This window comes from Salvia miltiorrhiza, chromosome 4, assembly GCF_028751815.1.
Source record: "Salvia miltiorrhiza cultivar Shanhuang (shh) chromosome 4, IMPLAD_Smil_shh, whole genome shotgun sequence".
Classification (NCBI taxonomy): domain Eukaryota; kingdom Viridiplantae; phylum Streptophyta; class Magnoliopsida; order Lamiales; family Lamiaceae; genus Salvia; species Salvia miltiorrhiza.
Window position 1 is genome coordinate 39,153,320 of NC_080390.1, and position 17,421 is coordinate 39,170,740.

Consider the following 17,421-nt stretch of genomic DNA (forward strand, 5'->3'; position numbering starts at 1 on the left):
TCTTCTCCACAATATTTAGCTTCTCTATTGATCATTTCTCTCTCTCTATATATATATGTGTGTGTGTAGAAAATATATGTATAATAGAAATGTATTAATGAATTGAACAATTAGGAAAAAAAGTAAAAAATATCCCACATAAAATGTTATAACTAGCACCAAACTACCACTAACTGGGATCCTCAATCCCATTTTTATTTTTTATAATTTTATAAATTTTAATTTAGGGAGAAGTAGCAAATAGCCCCCTATCATACAACCCCTAACACATTTACCTCCCTATCTCTTAGTTGTGAGCTGTTAGCCCCTCAACATCTCATAAGAGTGCAAAAATCCCCTGTTTCTGACGGACACTTTACACCGTTAAATATTTTTTTAATTTTCTTTATTTATTATTTCACTATAATATTTGTTAAGCAAAATACATATTGCTACAAATATTTCTACACAAACCTCAACCTTAATTAATAATTAACAACTATCATTAAATATAAATTCGTATTTTTTGGAAACAATCAACGAGTACGCAAAGATTAAAATATGTGTAAGATTGGGTGCTCATAAGCTTTCACGTATTTTTCTCTATCATACCACTTGGATATCATGGTAAATGGATCAAGCTTCTTGGACAAATAAATAGAAGCAATTGCATGAGCATATTTTAATCTTTGGGTATTCGTCGATTGTTCCAAAAAATACGAATTTATATTTAATGATAGTTGTTAATTATTAATTAAGGTTGAGGTTTGCGTAGAAATATTTGTAGGAGTGTATTTTGCTTAACAAATACTATAGTGAAATAAGAAATAAGAAAAGAAATTAACGGTGTTAACTGTCCGTCAGGAACAGGGGGAATTTTGCACTCTTTATGAGATGTCGAGGGGCTAACCGTCCACAATTAAAAGATAGAGAGGTAAATATGTTAGGGGGTTCTATGATAGGGGGCTATTTGCTACTTCTCCCTTTAATTTATTACTCTCACAGTCCTATTAAAAGTGGTTTGCATTCTATTTTAGGTTGTCCCACAATGGTCTGTGTAGGCTTTACCACCTTCAATCAATTTACACATTTTTCTTAATATAAATGCCCAAAAATTTTATACCACTTATAGTGGAACATATGGAGTATATTTGTGCATAATATAAAGATAATTAACTTGGTTCACTAATTCAATTAGATTTTATATTTATTTTAATAATGCTAGTGTTAATATTGCGAAATACTCCCTCTGTCCCATTATAAATATCCCATACTTTTGGGCACATAGATTAAGAAATGTATAATTAGTAAATAAAGTGAATTGATGAAAATTATTTAAATATTAGGTATAGAGAAGGGATATTTGTAATGAGAGAAGGGAGTATACAAAATGAATAACAAAAATCAAATGTTACCCACCAGCTTAATTTTAATAAATTTTTAACCAACTTTGACATAAAGAGACTTAAATGCCTTTGCTTTAACTTGGTATACTTGTTTATCATATACTCCATTCGTCCCACGAATCTTGACACGTTTTCCTTTTTGGGTCGTCCCACGAATCTTGACACATTTCCAAATAAGGTAATAATTATTACATTCTCTCTCCTACTTTATAACTTTTATATTTCATTGGGAGAAGTAGCAAAGAGCCCCATGTCATACAACCCCTGACACGTTTACCTTCCTATCTTTTGATTTTGAGTTGTTAGCGCCCCTCAACATATCATAAAGAGTGCAAAAATGCCCCCTGCTCTTAACGGACATTTAACACCGTTAAGTATTTTTCATTTTTTTAATTTGTTACTAATATTTCTTACTATAAGCATATAATTTTTTTTTTGAATTTAAATTTAAATATTTGTAATATTTTTTTAAATAAAATCATTTTTGAATACACACACACTTTCACTGTGTTCTTAATTAATACAAGGTTATCTTTGTCTATCGAATTATTTCTACTTTCATATATCGTGTATGCTTTTGGGTTTTTAATTAATACAAGGTTATATTTGTTATGTTTTATTTTTATATACTATATATTAATTGGTACGATTTATTTTATTTATTTATAATATATGTATATTAAATCTCATCTAACTTTAATTGTTACAAGAACGCAGTGAAAGTGTGTGTGTGTGTATTCAAAACTGATTTTATTTAAAAAAATATTACAAACATTTAAATTTAAATTAAAAAAATTATATGCTTATAGTAAGAAATATTAGTAAGAAATAACAAAAAATGAAAAATATTTAACGGTGTTAAGTGTCCGTTAAGAGCAGTGGACATTTTGCACTCTTTATGACATGTTGAGGGGTTAACAGCCCAAAATCAAAAGATAGAGAAGTAAACGTGCTAGGGGGTTGTATGATAAGGGCTATTTGCTACTTTTCCCTACTTCATTAACTATACACTTAAAACACTAATCTATAATTCCTTAATTCTCGTGCCGAAACCAAACGTGTCAAGATTCGTGGGACGGAGGGAGTATAAATATATGGTACATTTGCTATGAATTAGTACCAGTCGTAGCGCACATCGTCTTGATACACCTAGTTGAATTGAGATTCGTACCAATCGTTTCGGGACGTTGCACGCCACAATTGATATGAATAGTCCACATTCGTACTAATCATACCATTGATTGGTACTACAAGTTGGAATGATCGGTGCAGATCGTCTCATCCGTGTTTGTATGGCTACAATTTATCTGCATTTACTATAGACATATTTTTGTTCGAATTTTGAAATATGATTACAATTTATTAAAATTAAGCTGGAGTCCACCAAAATGAGTATCCATTTCCTTTTTGGTAAGTGTACCCTATATAAGTTACTCACAACAAAAGTGAGATTCTTATTCCATTCATACACACTTAACTAATTTGTTAAAATTTGTGTCAACCCCAAATAATTATTTCATCTGTCTCATTGTTCTTGTTCCACTTTTTTTAGCACCAGACTTAAGATGTTGTAGGTAGTGAAGTTAAATTGTATGAGCACGAAAATTAAGATGTTATTGTTCACTAATTTGGCCTCGTTTAGGAAATAAGACAAAAATAATTAATGGGACAATCTAATAAGAAAAAGTGGGACAAAAACAATGGGATGAGGGAGTTTAAAATAATAACATTAATTATGAAATACAATAACGCACAATAAATTATGAAAAAATAGAATAGAATAATATATAAAAGTAACAAGTTGATTGGCGATGAGGATGACGGCTGGTTATCTAATAAATCCGCATAACTTCTTAACTGTATTTTTGGTTGCTATAAATATTTGTTTGCATTATTGCAAAGCGTGACACAAGCATGAATCTCAAGATTTTCAACGAGACTATGATCTAAGAATGTATTATTAACTACACAATAATAGAGGCAATAAGTTTTGATTGGTCAAAAATGTTTCACGGCATGGAAGGTCAGCTTCCGCAGCCACGCCGACACTCGCGACAAAATTAAACATCTTGCTCCCTCTCTCTCTCTCTCTCTCATATTTTTTGTTTTGTTCAACTACAAGGTCTCTATCCCAATTTCCCTCAAACATTTGAATTCAAATTGTTACAATTGTTTAAGATATTAAATATATATACATCTCATCACGACTTTCTCTTCCGAGTTTAGTGTATATATATAATCGCAAAAAGTAGGAAACATAGCAAAAGCAAGATTTGATAATCATCATGGAGTCGTATTCGTCCATTAGCAACACAGACTCCTCTTCATCTGCTTCATATTCTTTCTCATCAAATTCCTCAACTCACTACCTTTATAATCCCTGCCGCCAAGCAACGAAGAGCGCGAAACCTCAGCCGTCGTTCCGGTCGGCGCTCCACACCGTCCGCAAATCTCCGGCCAAGAACGTGATCACCAAGAAACCCATCGCTCCGCTGCCGCCGACACCACCGAGAATCTACAAGGTGGAGCCCATTGAATTCAAGGATGTGGTCCAGAAGCTGACGGGGGCGGGCGAGCTCCAGTCGACGCGGCTGCGGGAGGTGGCGCCGCCCCCGCTCAGCCTCTCCCCACGCTTTGTTCCGCATTCAGCCGAAAATGAAGAGGAAAAGAGGCAGAAATCATTTGATACTAGTTTTGGGATTCTAAGCCCACTTGGGTTTAGCTTGTCGCCTTCATCTCTCGCATGGTGTTCGGCCATGCTTCTCAGTCCAGGAACACTTGCTTCCTTCGAGACAAGTGCAGTTATCTAGTATTGCATCGTACCTCATCTGTAGATAGGGTTTAATCATAGTTTGTATTCTCAAATTTCAGCCTTTTTTATAAAACTGTTCTTGATTTATGTTTTTTTGCAAAAACTCTCAACCTGGGAGAAAAAAATTGATTTATGTCTAGATTTAGGGTTTTTTTTTCTACAATTTTATTTTTGAAAAATGCTGAAAATTAAGGTACAAACTATAATTCACCCTTATAAATATATAGGTTTTGATTATGTTAGTTTGTTGCTATATATTTCACACTTTATATATGCTTACCGATTTTCTTTCGAGTGGGTTATTTATTCAAATTTTATCTTCAGTACTCCTCTCGCTCTCAGCAGACACCAAGTATGTGATGTGGAATATCAACTCCCAAATAATGAAGACAATCAAATACAAATAAATTTATAGTTTGAAAAGAATTTATCCCACAGCAGGAGTTGTGAAGGATTGCCAAGATCCTCTCGCAAATCAAGACCTCATCTATGGAAATCAGATGAGTAGCGGATCTCTGATTCTATACAATCTAAACCGAATCCTAGTGTAGTGCCCCGGCCAACTAAACCTAAATTAGTTGATCTCAGCTAGGGTTGTATACGAATCAAATAATTTTGTTCGATTCGGTATTTGTGTTCGAATTTTGATATTCGTATTCGAAAAGTTACAAATCGAATCCAAATACAAATAATTTTTATTCGATTAGTTACCAAATACAAATTGAAAATTTTGATATTCGATTCGATATTCGTAAGTATTCGATTTGATTAAATATTTATATAATATATATAATATGTTATTTATAACTATCTAATTTAATTATGATTGAATAGATATAACTAATGAAACAAACGTATAACAACAACCAACCTAAACCTTATGATTAAATAGATAAGCTAATAAATCATAATTAAATGAATTAAACAAAAAACAAAAATGATTAAAGCTAAATCTTAATATCTCTGAGCCCTAAATTCAAGTGCAAGTGCTCATATTTCTTTCACTTTCAGAATATAGAATCTTATATTGTTTACAATATTATTTTAGATATTTTTTTATATAAAATTTTAAATTGAATCGAATATTCGAATCAAATACGAATAGTTCGAATATCAATTCGAATCGAATACGAATCAGATTTATTATTCGAAATGTATTCGAATATTAATTCGAATCTTGAATAATTTAATGAATACAAATCGAATATAGTGATATTCGTTTCGATTCGATTCGTTTACAACCATAATCTCAGCTACAGAATTTGATTTCAGGGAGAATTTCTTAACTCCGGAGTTGAGTCTTATATTCTGGAATCCCAATACATTTTCTCATCCGAAAGAGTTTAGCCTTAATAGGGAATTAGTATCAAGGATCAATAGAAATCATGAATGATGAGATTACTCAGGAATATATTCTGAGTTTATATTGAGATTCGAGATTATTTAAATGCCTAGAATTATTTTAATTTCAGGAGATTTATTTATTTTAATGCATGAGATTGATTTGAACTTGAAATTCTTGATTTATGGAGATTAATTTATTTGACTGCAAGAATTTATTTCCAGTATTTGATAACATGATTGGAATGTTCTTTATTTATTTAATTATAGGGAAAAGTAACAATTTATAGCCCCTATTGTAGACACCCCTATGGCGTTTGACATCCTATACCTGATTCGATCAATCAGACTCTCATATTTGTAATTTTTTTTATTGCACTGCACCTCCATTTTTTCTGCATTGTCGGAATTTAAGAGGGAAGGGAGGAGATTGGCGGAGTCGGCACCTCCAAATCAAATTCAGCCAGGTTGAATATCCTGTGCTACTATTATTTGTATCTTTGTGTTGATAAGATTCCAAATTTGTTGATTTTGCTTGTATGCGTGTGTATGAGTGGTTTGTCTTATGCTTGGTGATATATCTCGGTGATGCCAGATCATGTTTGGTTTGTTTTATGTTTGTTTGTGAGCGTCATTGATCTCCTCCAACCTCCATCTCCTCTTAAATTTCGGCGACGCATAGAGTGGAGGTGAAACGTAATAATTATATAAAAAAAAATTATAAACAACATCATCATGACCTTCATGTTTCAATTTGGGTTCAATTAAGCCCCTCCATCTAATGACAACGGGCTTAATTGTACCAAAATTGGAACGTGGAAAATCTGATTAATTGAATTTTGAGTACAAAGTATCATACGCCATATAAATATTTATGATAGGGACTAAATTAATTACTACTTTTTTCCAAATTATATAGGTGTATATTTCGTGCATATTCGGGTTGTTAACGAATCACTCAAGCCAATTTATATTCCATAATCACCATATTTTCCTTCGGTAACCTTTTTTTTTTTACTTGCTTTAATAACCTTTTAACTCTAATATTTATTCATAATATTGGATGGTGGAAAATCCCTACACCATGTATAAATGCATATTTTATTCCACGAAAGAGAGAAATGCTTGATTTGTGTAACACCCGAGTTTATCGAAAGAATAAGAAATTGAATGTGATTGGATTATTATGAGTGATGTAGTCTTAGAGTCAAGTAACATTTAAAAAAGGATACACCTACATCAAATTAAATATTTCAAAAAAAAATTTGAAAAATTCAATAATTTATCATTGGACCAGCAATTGAAATAGAATTCTGAACTGTCGAACTAAGGCCCGATGTGAAACCGTCCCTACCCTCAGACACGACCGATTACATTTCACCCTTCCGATGAACCGTGAACGGTTCAGGTTTGAAATCGACGATTTTTGACTTATTGATAATAAACTATGCGTGTTGGATCGTGTGAGCTCATCAACTTCACACACCATATAATATGCATAAAAATCAATTATTGCTTCAGAAAAATAGGCAAAAGAAAAAATTTAACAAAATCAATTCCAAATGTACGACAAAAATAGCAGCGTTGATTCACCTAACGAATCGAATGATGTTATTTCCATTTGAACACACAAAAAGGATGTCGATTCATTTATTCTAAAAAAAATGTCTATTTATTTTAGTTACCATATGTATTAAGCGCACAATTCATATATGAATTATAAACTTGAGAGACAGAGACCCAATCAGTAAGTTGTATAGCCTCAAATGCAACTGCCTGTAAACAAGAGAAAATTTACAGAAAACGGTAAAAGGATGAAGATGCCAGAATCTGGTATAGCCTCCAAAATTGCCTCCAAAATTGAAACAAGATGCAGCTGCTGCCTACAAATGTTCATATTCTGCTTCATACATACACAGTAAGATTCACATTGAACATCTACAGACGGAGATACCGAATCCTGATAAATCTAGAAATTGTTGTAGTGCAAAATCAACGGCAAGGTCAGAACCACATGCATGATCTTCACAAGATTTTAATCCTCTTAGCCACGTCCGCAGCCTTACAATCCGGTGGCAGCATGATATAAGCTTTCTTGGTTCCAGCAGGCGTGATTGAAGTATTCACTTTCTTCACCCTTATCTTAAACATATTTATAGCAGCTTCTTTGATATTCTTCTTATCAGCACGTTTGTCGACAACAAAAACCAAAGTGTTACACTCCAGCATCGCCTTTATTGCAGACTCCGTCCCAAGAGGATATCTGAAGATTTGGAAATGGTCAGGGGTTTTTATCAACGCAGCACTAGTGCTAAGTTGTTTGGGATTCTTTCCCCTTTTCGAATACTTTGCAGCAGAAGCAGAAGATGACACCGGACCCTCCTTTTTTGATTTCTTTGCAACAGAAGATGGTGCTGGTTCTAAGAAAACAGCATCCTCAAATTTTAATGTCAAAGCATCTGTGCTCATGAAATCTTGTTTCACAGGATCAGGTTCAAAGTAATTCTCAGCCTTTGTGGACACAGCATGCACGGAAACTCTATCTTTAAGTTTGATCTCAAACGCTTTGAAGCTGCCAACCACATCCTATTTTCCAGTTAGTGAATAAAGTATTAGATAACAATATAAGCTTTCACAATTTTACTTCCAAATGAGCTGGAGAGAGAAATGAAACTTATATCTTGAAAGGAAAGTACAACATCGGAGATAGACTGCTGTATATCTTCTTAGCCTTTATTTATTATCAGTCTTCTGCTAACTTCATAGTTGGTAAATAATAAACCAATATTTTGCATAGTGTAGTTTCCACAGGGGAGAAATGTGTTCAATGGAAACTTCACTTATTGTTTTCTTCATCAGTTCCATTATGATTTAATTTCTGACCTACAACCCTCCCCATATAAGATAATCTGGGCAATAACACCAACAGGGATGGAGCTAAGATTTTATAAATGGACGGCGAAATTACATTTTTGTATTTAGAAATAAGTTTGGACGAACGAAATTACTTTTTTGAATATAAAAAGTGAGGAAAATACAAATATAATCTAAATATTAATAACAAAAAAATTGCCCAGCAATCACCAAGGCATGTCTGGCCTTTGCTCCGCCCCTGAACACCAAGATTTCATATAAAAACTAGGACTATGTATGTTAGTAGTTTATCAGCAACCTTATCAATCTAAGCATAAAAAAAAAAACCAAAAATTTTGTTTCAAATAGATCAAAACCATGAACAGAAAAGGCACGAGAGAACGACCAGAAACATATGGTTTAGCAATATAATACTGTTTTAGATGTCAAGCAACAAATTAGCCAACACACAGAACAATTTCCGAAAGAATGCTTTCCATAAGATTGTTTCCAAGGTTTAGAGGGACAAAAGTATATGCAAATTTCTCAAGATATAAAGCACAATCTAACATAGACATTATACAGAAAGAAGACTCATGTTGCTTAAAAAGTACCAAAAATTTGCTTAGGGGACCTAAAATGAAAAGGATGACATTCCAAAAAGCACGGAATCGCACACACCATTCTACTATAGATTGCATATCTGAAGCTCTAAACTGTTTCCGGCATTCTGTGATGTGCATACTTGAGACGATTCAGAATGCCAACCGGCTTGCTTCCACGTTAGTATCCCTAACAACTTAGTTCTAGGTCACCTATTCATCACTTTAAATGATAAGAGAACCAGAAACTCAATTTTGTAGCTTATGGTATAGTAAGCAAATTAGAAACTACTTATAACTAATCTTGTGTTGGATTCTACTGATTTCCCACAACAAACGAATGGGCATTCCATAGCAATTTGAAATAATTTAAACATTATAATCCAACTACTAATTAGCTAACAACGACTATATAATATGAAAATGTGGATTCAAACTGATTGAAACTAAAATTCATCAAAGTCATTAAAAAAATATGGATATAAAATCCCTAATAATAAACAACCACCACAGGGATTAGCTACTACCCCCAACTTCAAATCCTTTAACCTAAGTGAATTAGAACTCAGCATCAGCTTATAGTCCTACAATGGAGCTTTACACTAACAGGGGATTCTACATTTTTTACAATATTCTACAAATTCAGCCACTTAATCAATCAAAGAAAATCGAAACGGTCACAAAGCTACATGGATTTGCACCGTTTAATCAAGCATCAGCTCACCTTTTTGACGGGAAAAAAGGTGGAGGACAAAGAAGAGAGCTCTTTGGAAGCTGAAGTGAGACCGCCGGCGGCAAACCTCAAGCTATACGACGCACTGGACCGCCGGAAGCAAATTCCAGAACCGACAGCTGCCGGCGGAGCCACTGAAGAGACGATCATTTGAAGACTCATGAGATCTGAAAACGGAATGAACAGGGGTTTAGTTGGGTTTTTCGAGAAGAAGATCGGGAAACAATAGACGAATTGAAATATGAAGCTACCCAGCATATCATATCTATATCAACAAAAGAAGTCCTTAATCTACATATATAATAACTATATATTTGGATTTAAGAAAAACATACTATCTAATATCTATTATATGACATAGATAAAAGCTGAATAGTTGGAAGAAATCCTCTCACATTTTCCACCCAAAATTTTGCTGCTGTATCTCAACTCTTCTTAATACTTGCTGAAAATATTTTACTCTTATTGAGAATGTTGAACAGCCGAATTGGTAACAGCATAAACGAGTATTTCCAATTCCAAGATCAATTTGAGATTAAAATACTACCCTTTGGAGCATATTAAACCGGGTTGTCGATAAATAACTTAGTTAAGAGCAGAGAGAGAAGGGCGTACTCGGCGGTGGTCGAAGAGGAAGTGTTTGAGAAGAAGAATTAGAAGATGGCAGGAACTGAAAGAAGAAAGAGAAGGAGAGGTTGCAGACAGTAGTAGATGATGAGGGAGAAAAGAAGAATAAGAGGATTGGGCCGGCCTTAATTTAGAAGATGAACCCTAAATAGATAAGTATTGGGCCTCTCATAATTAAACTTGGCTGTCTATAAATTTTATATAAATAGTAACTTAATTAAACAAGGAAATGCCACGTCAGCTTCCCAACCGTTACGGGGGAAATATACCAACCAGACTTTGAGCTGAATCCTAACCAAGCATGGCGAAAATCATATCTCCACGAATTCTAACTCCGTCCACTTCCCTTCTTCCCCTCCCTCTAAAATCACTATTCCCTTCCCAATCTTTAGCTATCTCAACTAAGCCCATAATCACACCTCGTTTCCGACGGAAACCAAATAGGCCGTCGCTCATGGCCAGGGCGTCGTCCACCGCCGCCGCCGTCGTGCCCGATGACATATCGGATGTGCTCGGAGAAGTCAGTATCTTCACCGCCGCCGGAGAGCCCGTGCAATTGAAGGACCTTTGGGATCAGCAAGAGGTATCATTAGTTGCTTATGCTGTTGCGAATTGTGTACCCTATTTTCTACTTTTAGTTGTGATTCCTTACTGCATTTTTTTGAAATTTCAACCACTGTTCCCCCAAATTTAGAGACTTGTGAAGTGGATGCCGACAATTTCGACCTCAAACACCATGGAGTTGGTTGCACAAATTAGTGACTCACTTATTTTATATTTTTAACTTCTCTTGCTCAAATTAATGAGTTAAGTGTGATTGAATTTTGTTTTTTCGAAACATTTTCGCTACATCTTGACATAATATTTATGAGTATTCTAATTTTCGGCAAAATCTTGATTGGTCTAGTTGAAGTCGTTACTAGTTAGTGGAAAATATTAGTTTTGGAACGTTTAAATGATGTATGAATTCGGATGAAGTACATCATATGATATGAGATATCTGACCATATTTATTTTAGTTAGTGTAATGAGGAAATGCTGGAAGAGATGATGAATATGGCGCTTTGCATCTTCACAATTCCGATTCATGTAAAATGCATAATCAGTTTGAAGGTTGTATAAGTTCTATGCTCTTGTCTTGATTATCTTCCTGTTGCATGATAACTAAATTTGCCTAAAATCTAACTTCTTTGCACTGTTAATTAGAACTATTTTTTTTTTATTAATACCAAGAAAACTCAGTGAAGGACAGGGAAGAAAAGGGAAAGAAGAATATGCTTGTTGCGAGCTTAATCTGAAAATTTTGAAATATTATGAAAATATTTCTATTTCATAATCTTTTTTATTTTTCTCTACGCAAATGCGTCTAAAAGCAACAATGTGTATAGAACTAGATGGTGGGACTAGTAAACTTGAATCAGATGCGTGAGCTTGGATCTATAGAAATGAATATCCAATTATCTCGGTTCAAGGTTCATTCAGTTAGACCAAAATTAAGTTCCAGGATTTCAAGTTTTACCGTAACTTCTTGATATATATTGCAAGTTAAACCGACATTAGAGGATCTATTATATGCAATTTGTTTACAGAAGATCTAGTGGACAACACCACATAAAATCTTCATTTGTTTTGTGAACCATGTATGTCTGTAATACGATATAGCCATCTGGATTTGATGTTATTCCCTTCTAAGTTCTTCTAGAAATCACCATAATTTGACTGTAACTTGAAATCTTTCCAAGTAGTATGCATATATAATTACGTATCAAATAGCAATATTTCAAATTTCTTGGCCTAGCAATCACCATAATTTGATTGTAAATGATATATCTTACTTCAACTCAACTTTTCAACCTGAGGTTTGTCTCAAGTGCAATTTAACGTACTATATCAGTAGATTAGCTACTTTTGTGTTTCGTCTCACGTACTTTTTACTGGAAACTTTTTATTTCCAGGGAATTGCTGTTGTTGCACTTTTGAGGCACTTTGGGTGTTTTTGTTGGTAAATTTTTTACTTCCCCCAGTAAATCTCATTTAAAAATTGTAAGTTTATTTGTCTCTGGTTTACAACGCGCTCTTTCCTTTCTTTATTCTAGCTGGGAGCTTGCTGCATCACTTAAAGAAGCAAAGGAGAAATTAGACTCAGCCGGTGTCAAGTTAATTGCGGTTGGTGTTGGAACTCCTGACAAAGCTAAACTTCTTGGTGAAAGAGTAATTGACTTATCTTTTTGTTTCATTTTCCAAATGATCCATGGGTATAAAAACTCATTTAATGGCTTTTATTTGGGGGCTTTCTTTATTTTGTCAGAATAAGGTTAATCATATTCTCATGGTCGTGTTAGGAGGTTTAAAGTGCAGTTCCGCATAACTATCAAATTTTGCTAATTACCGGATTGGGTTGAAATTATATCAGAAATGTCTATCCTTTACGGCTTTACCTTACTACCATATTCTCATGGTTGATATATTTTTTAACATCATTTGTTATGAGTCTATCCTTTACCTTACTACCATCACATATTGAGCCTGCATCCATTAACGCAAAGTTTTAGAAATTGGCATATTATGACACCTTGATTAAAGTAAAAGCATTGTTTATTATAATACGGGACCTTATTGTAATCTCGTTATCACACAACTTTATTCTCATTCTGTTAATATGTGTGTATATTTAGTGTTTGCTCCTAACTCTTTATGAAAATGAGTCACAAGATGGAACTCTTCTCTCTTTATATTATTAATTTACATGAATTTGATCCTTAATACCAATTATTCTCTTCTACCTGCAGCTACCATTTCCAATGGATTCTCTTTATGCCGACCCTGATCGTAAGGTACCCTGTCACTACCAGTTGAGTCTGCTATTCTTCATGCAAGTTTGAGCTAATTCCTAACCCCAAACTTGAATTTCAGGCATATGATGTTTTGGGCTTGTATTATGGTTTTCGCCGGACATTTCTCAACCCAGCTAGCGTATTGTTCTCAATCTCTATCATGATTTGCAAGATTTCTTGTTATGAAAGTAAGATAGCATGTTTCTACTCAACTTTTAAGATATTTTCTGTTTCATAAATCTGTGCAGATCAAAGTATTTTCAAGATATGAAGAGTTGAAGAAGGCTATGAAGAACTACACTATCAGAGCCACTCCAGATGATACCAGCAGTGTTCTGCAACAGGTTTTGAATTATGTTCCTAAATTTTCTAGCTTCAAGTAATGAACTTGTTCATCTCTCCTCTAACAATGGAATTCGCTATGCATGATTGTTAGGGAGGAATGTTTGTATTTAAAGGAAAGCAGTTGCTCTATGCAAGGAAGGATGAAGGGACTGGCGACCATGCTCCCTTGGATGAAATCTTGGATATCTGCTGCAAAGTCCCTACTCCATGAAGCCTCCTTAGTCCGTCCACTGTCATGTCGTCGTGTGTTTCACTCGAGGTACGCCCAGTTGGATGCCTTGAGTATGCAACTTTCAGAAATCTGGTACACATGATGAACAAATAGTACTAGCTTCGACTACTGTTTGTGCTTTATAGGCCAGTAGGCCTACGCACATTCAGTTGTATATTGTCATATTAAGCATTACAAATACAGAGAAATTTGACAGTGCGACGATGCAAAAATTTGGAACCGTGGAACCAGCAGTTCCTGTCCGGTTCGAACCGGAACAGTGAACACGTTTACCTCTATGTATAAGTCTCAAATACAATGAGATTAGACAACTGTGTACATTCTACTTATTACTGTCAGAACATTTTAGGTGTGCCAACAAATAAATAGATAGCTTTGTTAAAGCCTAAAGGGTGAGCATTTTTCATTGAGTTGTACTAACAAGGAGATCAGAAAACCAAATTATAGAATGCTCTTTCACTTTAATCAGAATATATAGAGAGAGGGTTTTGATGTGCTGAGCTTCACTTTGTGAGCAGACGTTAGAATGCTAAGTAGACAAAGGACCTTGCACATTCAAAGGAAGTTTCTCTTCTACAACATAATGGTGAGACAACGTACGATTGAAGAGAGGGATTAAAAACACAACTAACATACAAAGTAACTGAAACAAACTCTTCAACAAGCAAAGTTCTATAATATCCAAATGTAGTAGCAGTTCACAAGTAGAGGGTTGGCTCTAACCTTGAGGGCGGTTATTGTTGTCAGCCGAGGGAGGGTTGAGTGAAGGATGAGGATATCGAAGGGAGTTAGAGAGAGAAGCCCCCAATGGAGAAGGCGTTTTGCAACGGCGGGAGGAGAGGCGTTCTGGTGTTGTGCAACAGTTGGAGAAGACGACCACGACAACAAATCAACAGCGGTGGCGGGAGGAGAGCAAATTTCCAGCGTGTTAGTTCGATTTTGAGGAGTTAGGGCGTAAAATGAAAAAGGGAATTGGGTGCCCGAGCTATTTCAGAATTAAGATGGACAGGTCCGTCGTTAAAATAAGTAAATTTTTAAAAAATTTAGGGCAAATAGCGTCAAAATCCCTATACTTTCCCCGTTTTCGCATAAGTAAATTTTTAAAAAATTTAGGGTAAATAGCGTCAAAATCCCTATACTTTCCCCGTTTTCGCATATTTCCCCTGGCTTTAAAAATTCGCGATAGAATCCTTGACCGGTGATTAATTTCGTAATTTTCCCTTAATTAATTTTTCGGCGACTAACTCCAATGACGTGTCACTTATGTGGCATAATTTTGCTGAGTCATTAAACTAAGTTTGCTTAGTCACGTAAATCAGTAAAAACGTCGTCGTTTGCCTATAGAATTAATTAACCCTACCAAATCAAATTGTAAAAGTAAAACTAAGGAAGGTAAAAAAACGAAGAGTCACTCACTCATCACTGTGTCATCTTCATCGGCTCCTGAGGAAGAAGGAAAGTCCGATATCTCCATTTTCAAGTGTTCCAACTGATTGCATCATCATCGGCGATGGCTAATCCGTAAGTGTGCTTCCTTATAGATGTTATTTGAGTTTAATTTTTTGTCATATCCGAAGGGAACTATTGTAATTTAAATGCACATTAGTGACCAAAGTCTATGCTAACTTCTGCTTATCTTCATGATCAATGAAGCAGTCACCACAACAAAGTGTGGTGACTCATGTGAAGAGGGCAGCATCTTCTTCAAGCAAAGTGAGTTCATCTGCAACACAAGTCCCCCAAACTCAGGAGAGCACCGCTGGACCAACCTAGATGGCTGTAGTATGAAGAAGTTTTTGTCTACATGATGGATGGATTTTTTGTTAATATAAACCCTTGTATCAGTTAAGCAAACTTTGTGCAAACTGCTTAAACCCTTCTTTTTTTTGTTAAGCAACTTTGTGGATTTTGAATGGTGGTTAATATAAAGGTTGATGGATGGATTTTTCAGATCAGTTTGTTGTCTTTTACATATCTGTATGGTTGGATGGATGAATGTTTACAACTTTCAGTGGGATGTTGAATGGTTGTCTTTTGCATTTTAGTTGTTTACCCATTTCAGTTGGATATAAAGCAAGACTTTAGTATTCTTCATAACAAGAAAGAAGTGAGCCATAAAATGGTGCTCAAATGGTACTCTCATTTGTCCAAAAGAAACAGCATTGAAAATGCCCAGTACAATACACTTCATTTGAAAGCTATGAACACAACAAAGAAAACAATAAGCATAAACAACAATCTATACATGTGTGTCATCTGCATTGCCATTTTCTTGAGCTCAACTTGAAGTTCTTTGATCATGGCCAACTCCTCAGATTCATCTTCTGCAACAATCGCCTCATTTTCTGGTAATTCGTTCCTCATTCTAAGCTTCAAGGTATTGAAGGCTTGCTTATAGTATGGAGATAGCTCGGGATCAATCCAAGTCCACAATCCACAATCATTCGACTACATAAACAATTCAACACAATCATTCCACCATTTCCGTGACACCAAAACAAGAATTGAACATCGAGAACTTACCGGAGCCATAGGGCATATACAAAATCAGCGCTCTGGATTCTTTTCAGTGTGGGAGACGTACATTGAAGCTGGGAGTCCATGGCCGCACATAACTCGGCCCTCGTTGCTGACGTTCCGCCGGAAAGATGACGAGAAAGACATGGATTTGGCTGAAGAAGAAGAACCCATGAACAAGAACCCTAATTAGTGTACCAAAGAAATTTTCCCCTAAATTTCTATGTGGGATTGACATTTAAAACCCGAAAATAGGCAAAAACGACGACGTTTTACATTATTAAGTAAAACTACGTCGCTTAATACGCCGGAATTTAATCCTACGTGGATTTCCGGACTCCATGTCAGCATTTCTATATATCGCCGGTCATTTTTTTGGGAGAAACGGGAACAAGATTCAAAGTCAAGGATTCTATCGCGAATTTAAAGTCAGGGGAAATATGCGAAAACGGGGAAAGTATAGGGATTTTGACGCTATTTACCCAAAATTTTATTCCAAAGTTTTGCGACGAAAATGTCTGTCATTAGTTTTCTCTTTTAATTTTATAATTATTTTTAATATTTTTATCGACGGAAAGATTTTGTCACTATATTTAAATTTTAATTTTTCAATTTTTAAAATGGATCCTCAATCCGTCAATCGCTACATCTTAGAGATAGAATTTCGTCTCAATTTCCATCGCGAGACTACAAGTCGACTACATTCCATAATCTGTCGTAAAAATCAATCGTTAACGGCGACCCATTGTAATTACCGTCGTTAAATCCGTAGCTAAATCAAGGTTTTCTTGTAGTGATATTGTGGAAATAGTAGTCATTGTGACAAAAATACACTTATATTGTGTATGCATGTGTAAAATATATTGTTACACACTTTTTTCGATTTACACAATTTTGCGAAATCGTGTACTACTCGTGAAAAGTCTGTAAAATGTATTTTACACTGTTACACATTTTTTTTCTTCACAATTACAAATTTTTTACAATGTTACACACTTTTGCAAAAATATTGTGTAACATTATAAAATAAATTGTTACACGATTTTATGGACAACTTCATTAAGAGAAGTGTGACTTTAGCATCGGATCTATTGACCGGGGATGATTTTCGCAACTTACGCACTATTTTATGAAAATCGT

General features: G+C 34.8%; 3 protein-coding genes across 7 annotated transcripts; 2 read left to right on the forward strand and 1 right to left on the reverse strand.

The window, feature by feature from the left end:
* The first annotated feature begins 3,495 nt into the window (after positions 1-3,495).
* On the forward strand, positions 3,496-4,488 carry LOC131021570 (uncharacterized). Its single transcript, XM_057950820.1, has one exon. It carries the CDS (start codon positions 3,671-3,673, stop codon positions 4,193-4,195), a length of 525 nt encoding a protein of 174 aa, XP_057806803.1. The 5' UTR covers positions 3,496-3,670; the 3' UTR covers positions 4,196-4,488.
* A 2,785-nt stretch (positions 4,489-7,273) lies between these two features.
* On the reverse strand, positions 7,274-10,482 carry LOC131021571 (60S ribosomal protein L23A-like). Of its 4 annotated transcripts, XM_057950824.1 has the most exons (4): positions 10,342-10,482; positions 10,122-10,171; positions 9,718-9,893; positions 7,274-8,124 (listed from the first exon to the last, which is right to left on the reverse strand). In XM_057950824.1, exons 3-4 carry the CDS (start codon positions 9,886-9,888, stop codon positions 7,564-7,566), a joined length of 732 nt encoding a protein of 243 aa, XP_057806807.1. In that variant the 5' UTR covers positions 9,889-9,893; positions 10,122-10,171; positions 10,342-10,482; the 3' UTR covers positions 7,274-7,563. The 4 variants fall into 4 exon arrangements, with proteins under 4 accessions (XP_057806807.1, XP_057806804.1, XP_057806805.1 ...); XM_057950821.1 differs by lacking the exon at positions 10,122-10,171 and having other exon boundaries at positions 10,274-10,480; XM_057950822.1 differs by lacking the exon at positions 10,122-10,171 and having other exon boundaries at positions 10,342-10,477.
* A 107-nt stretch (positions 10,483-10,589) lies between these two features.
* Positions 10,590-14,154, forward strand: LOC131021573 (thioredoxin-like protein AAED1, chloroplastic). 2 transcript variants are annotated; one of them, XM_057950826.1, is made up of 7 exons: positions 10,590-10,936; positions 12,309-12,355; positions 12,450-12,519; positions 13,143-13,187; positions 13,267-13,326; positions 13,436-13,531; positions 13,624-14,154. In XM_057950826.1, the coding sequence occupies exons 1-7, from the start codon at positions 10,655-10,657 to the stop codon at positions 13,741-13,743; spliced, it is 720 nt and encodes a 239-aa protein (XP_057806809.1). In that variant the 5' UTR covers positions 10,590-10,654; the 3' UTR covers positions 13,744-14,154. The 2 variants fall into 2 exon arrangements, with proteins under 2 accessions (XP_057806809.1, XP_057806808.1); XM_057950825.1 differs by having other exon boundaries at positions 10,655-10,936; positions 12,450-12,564.
* The last annotated feature ends 3,267 nt before the right edge of the window (positions 14,155-17,421 follow it).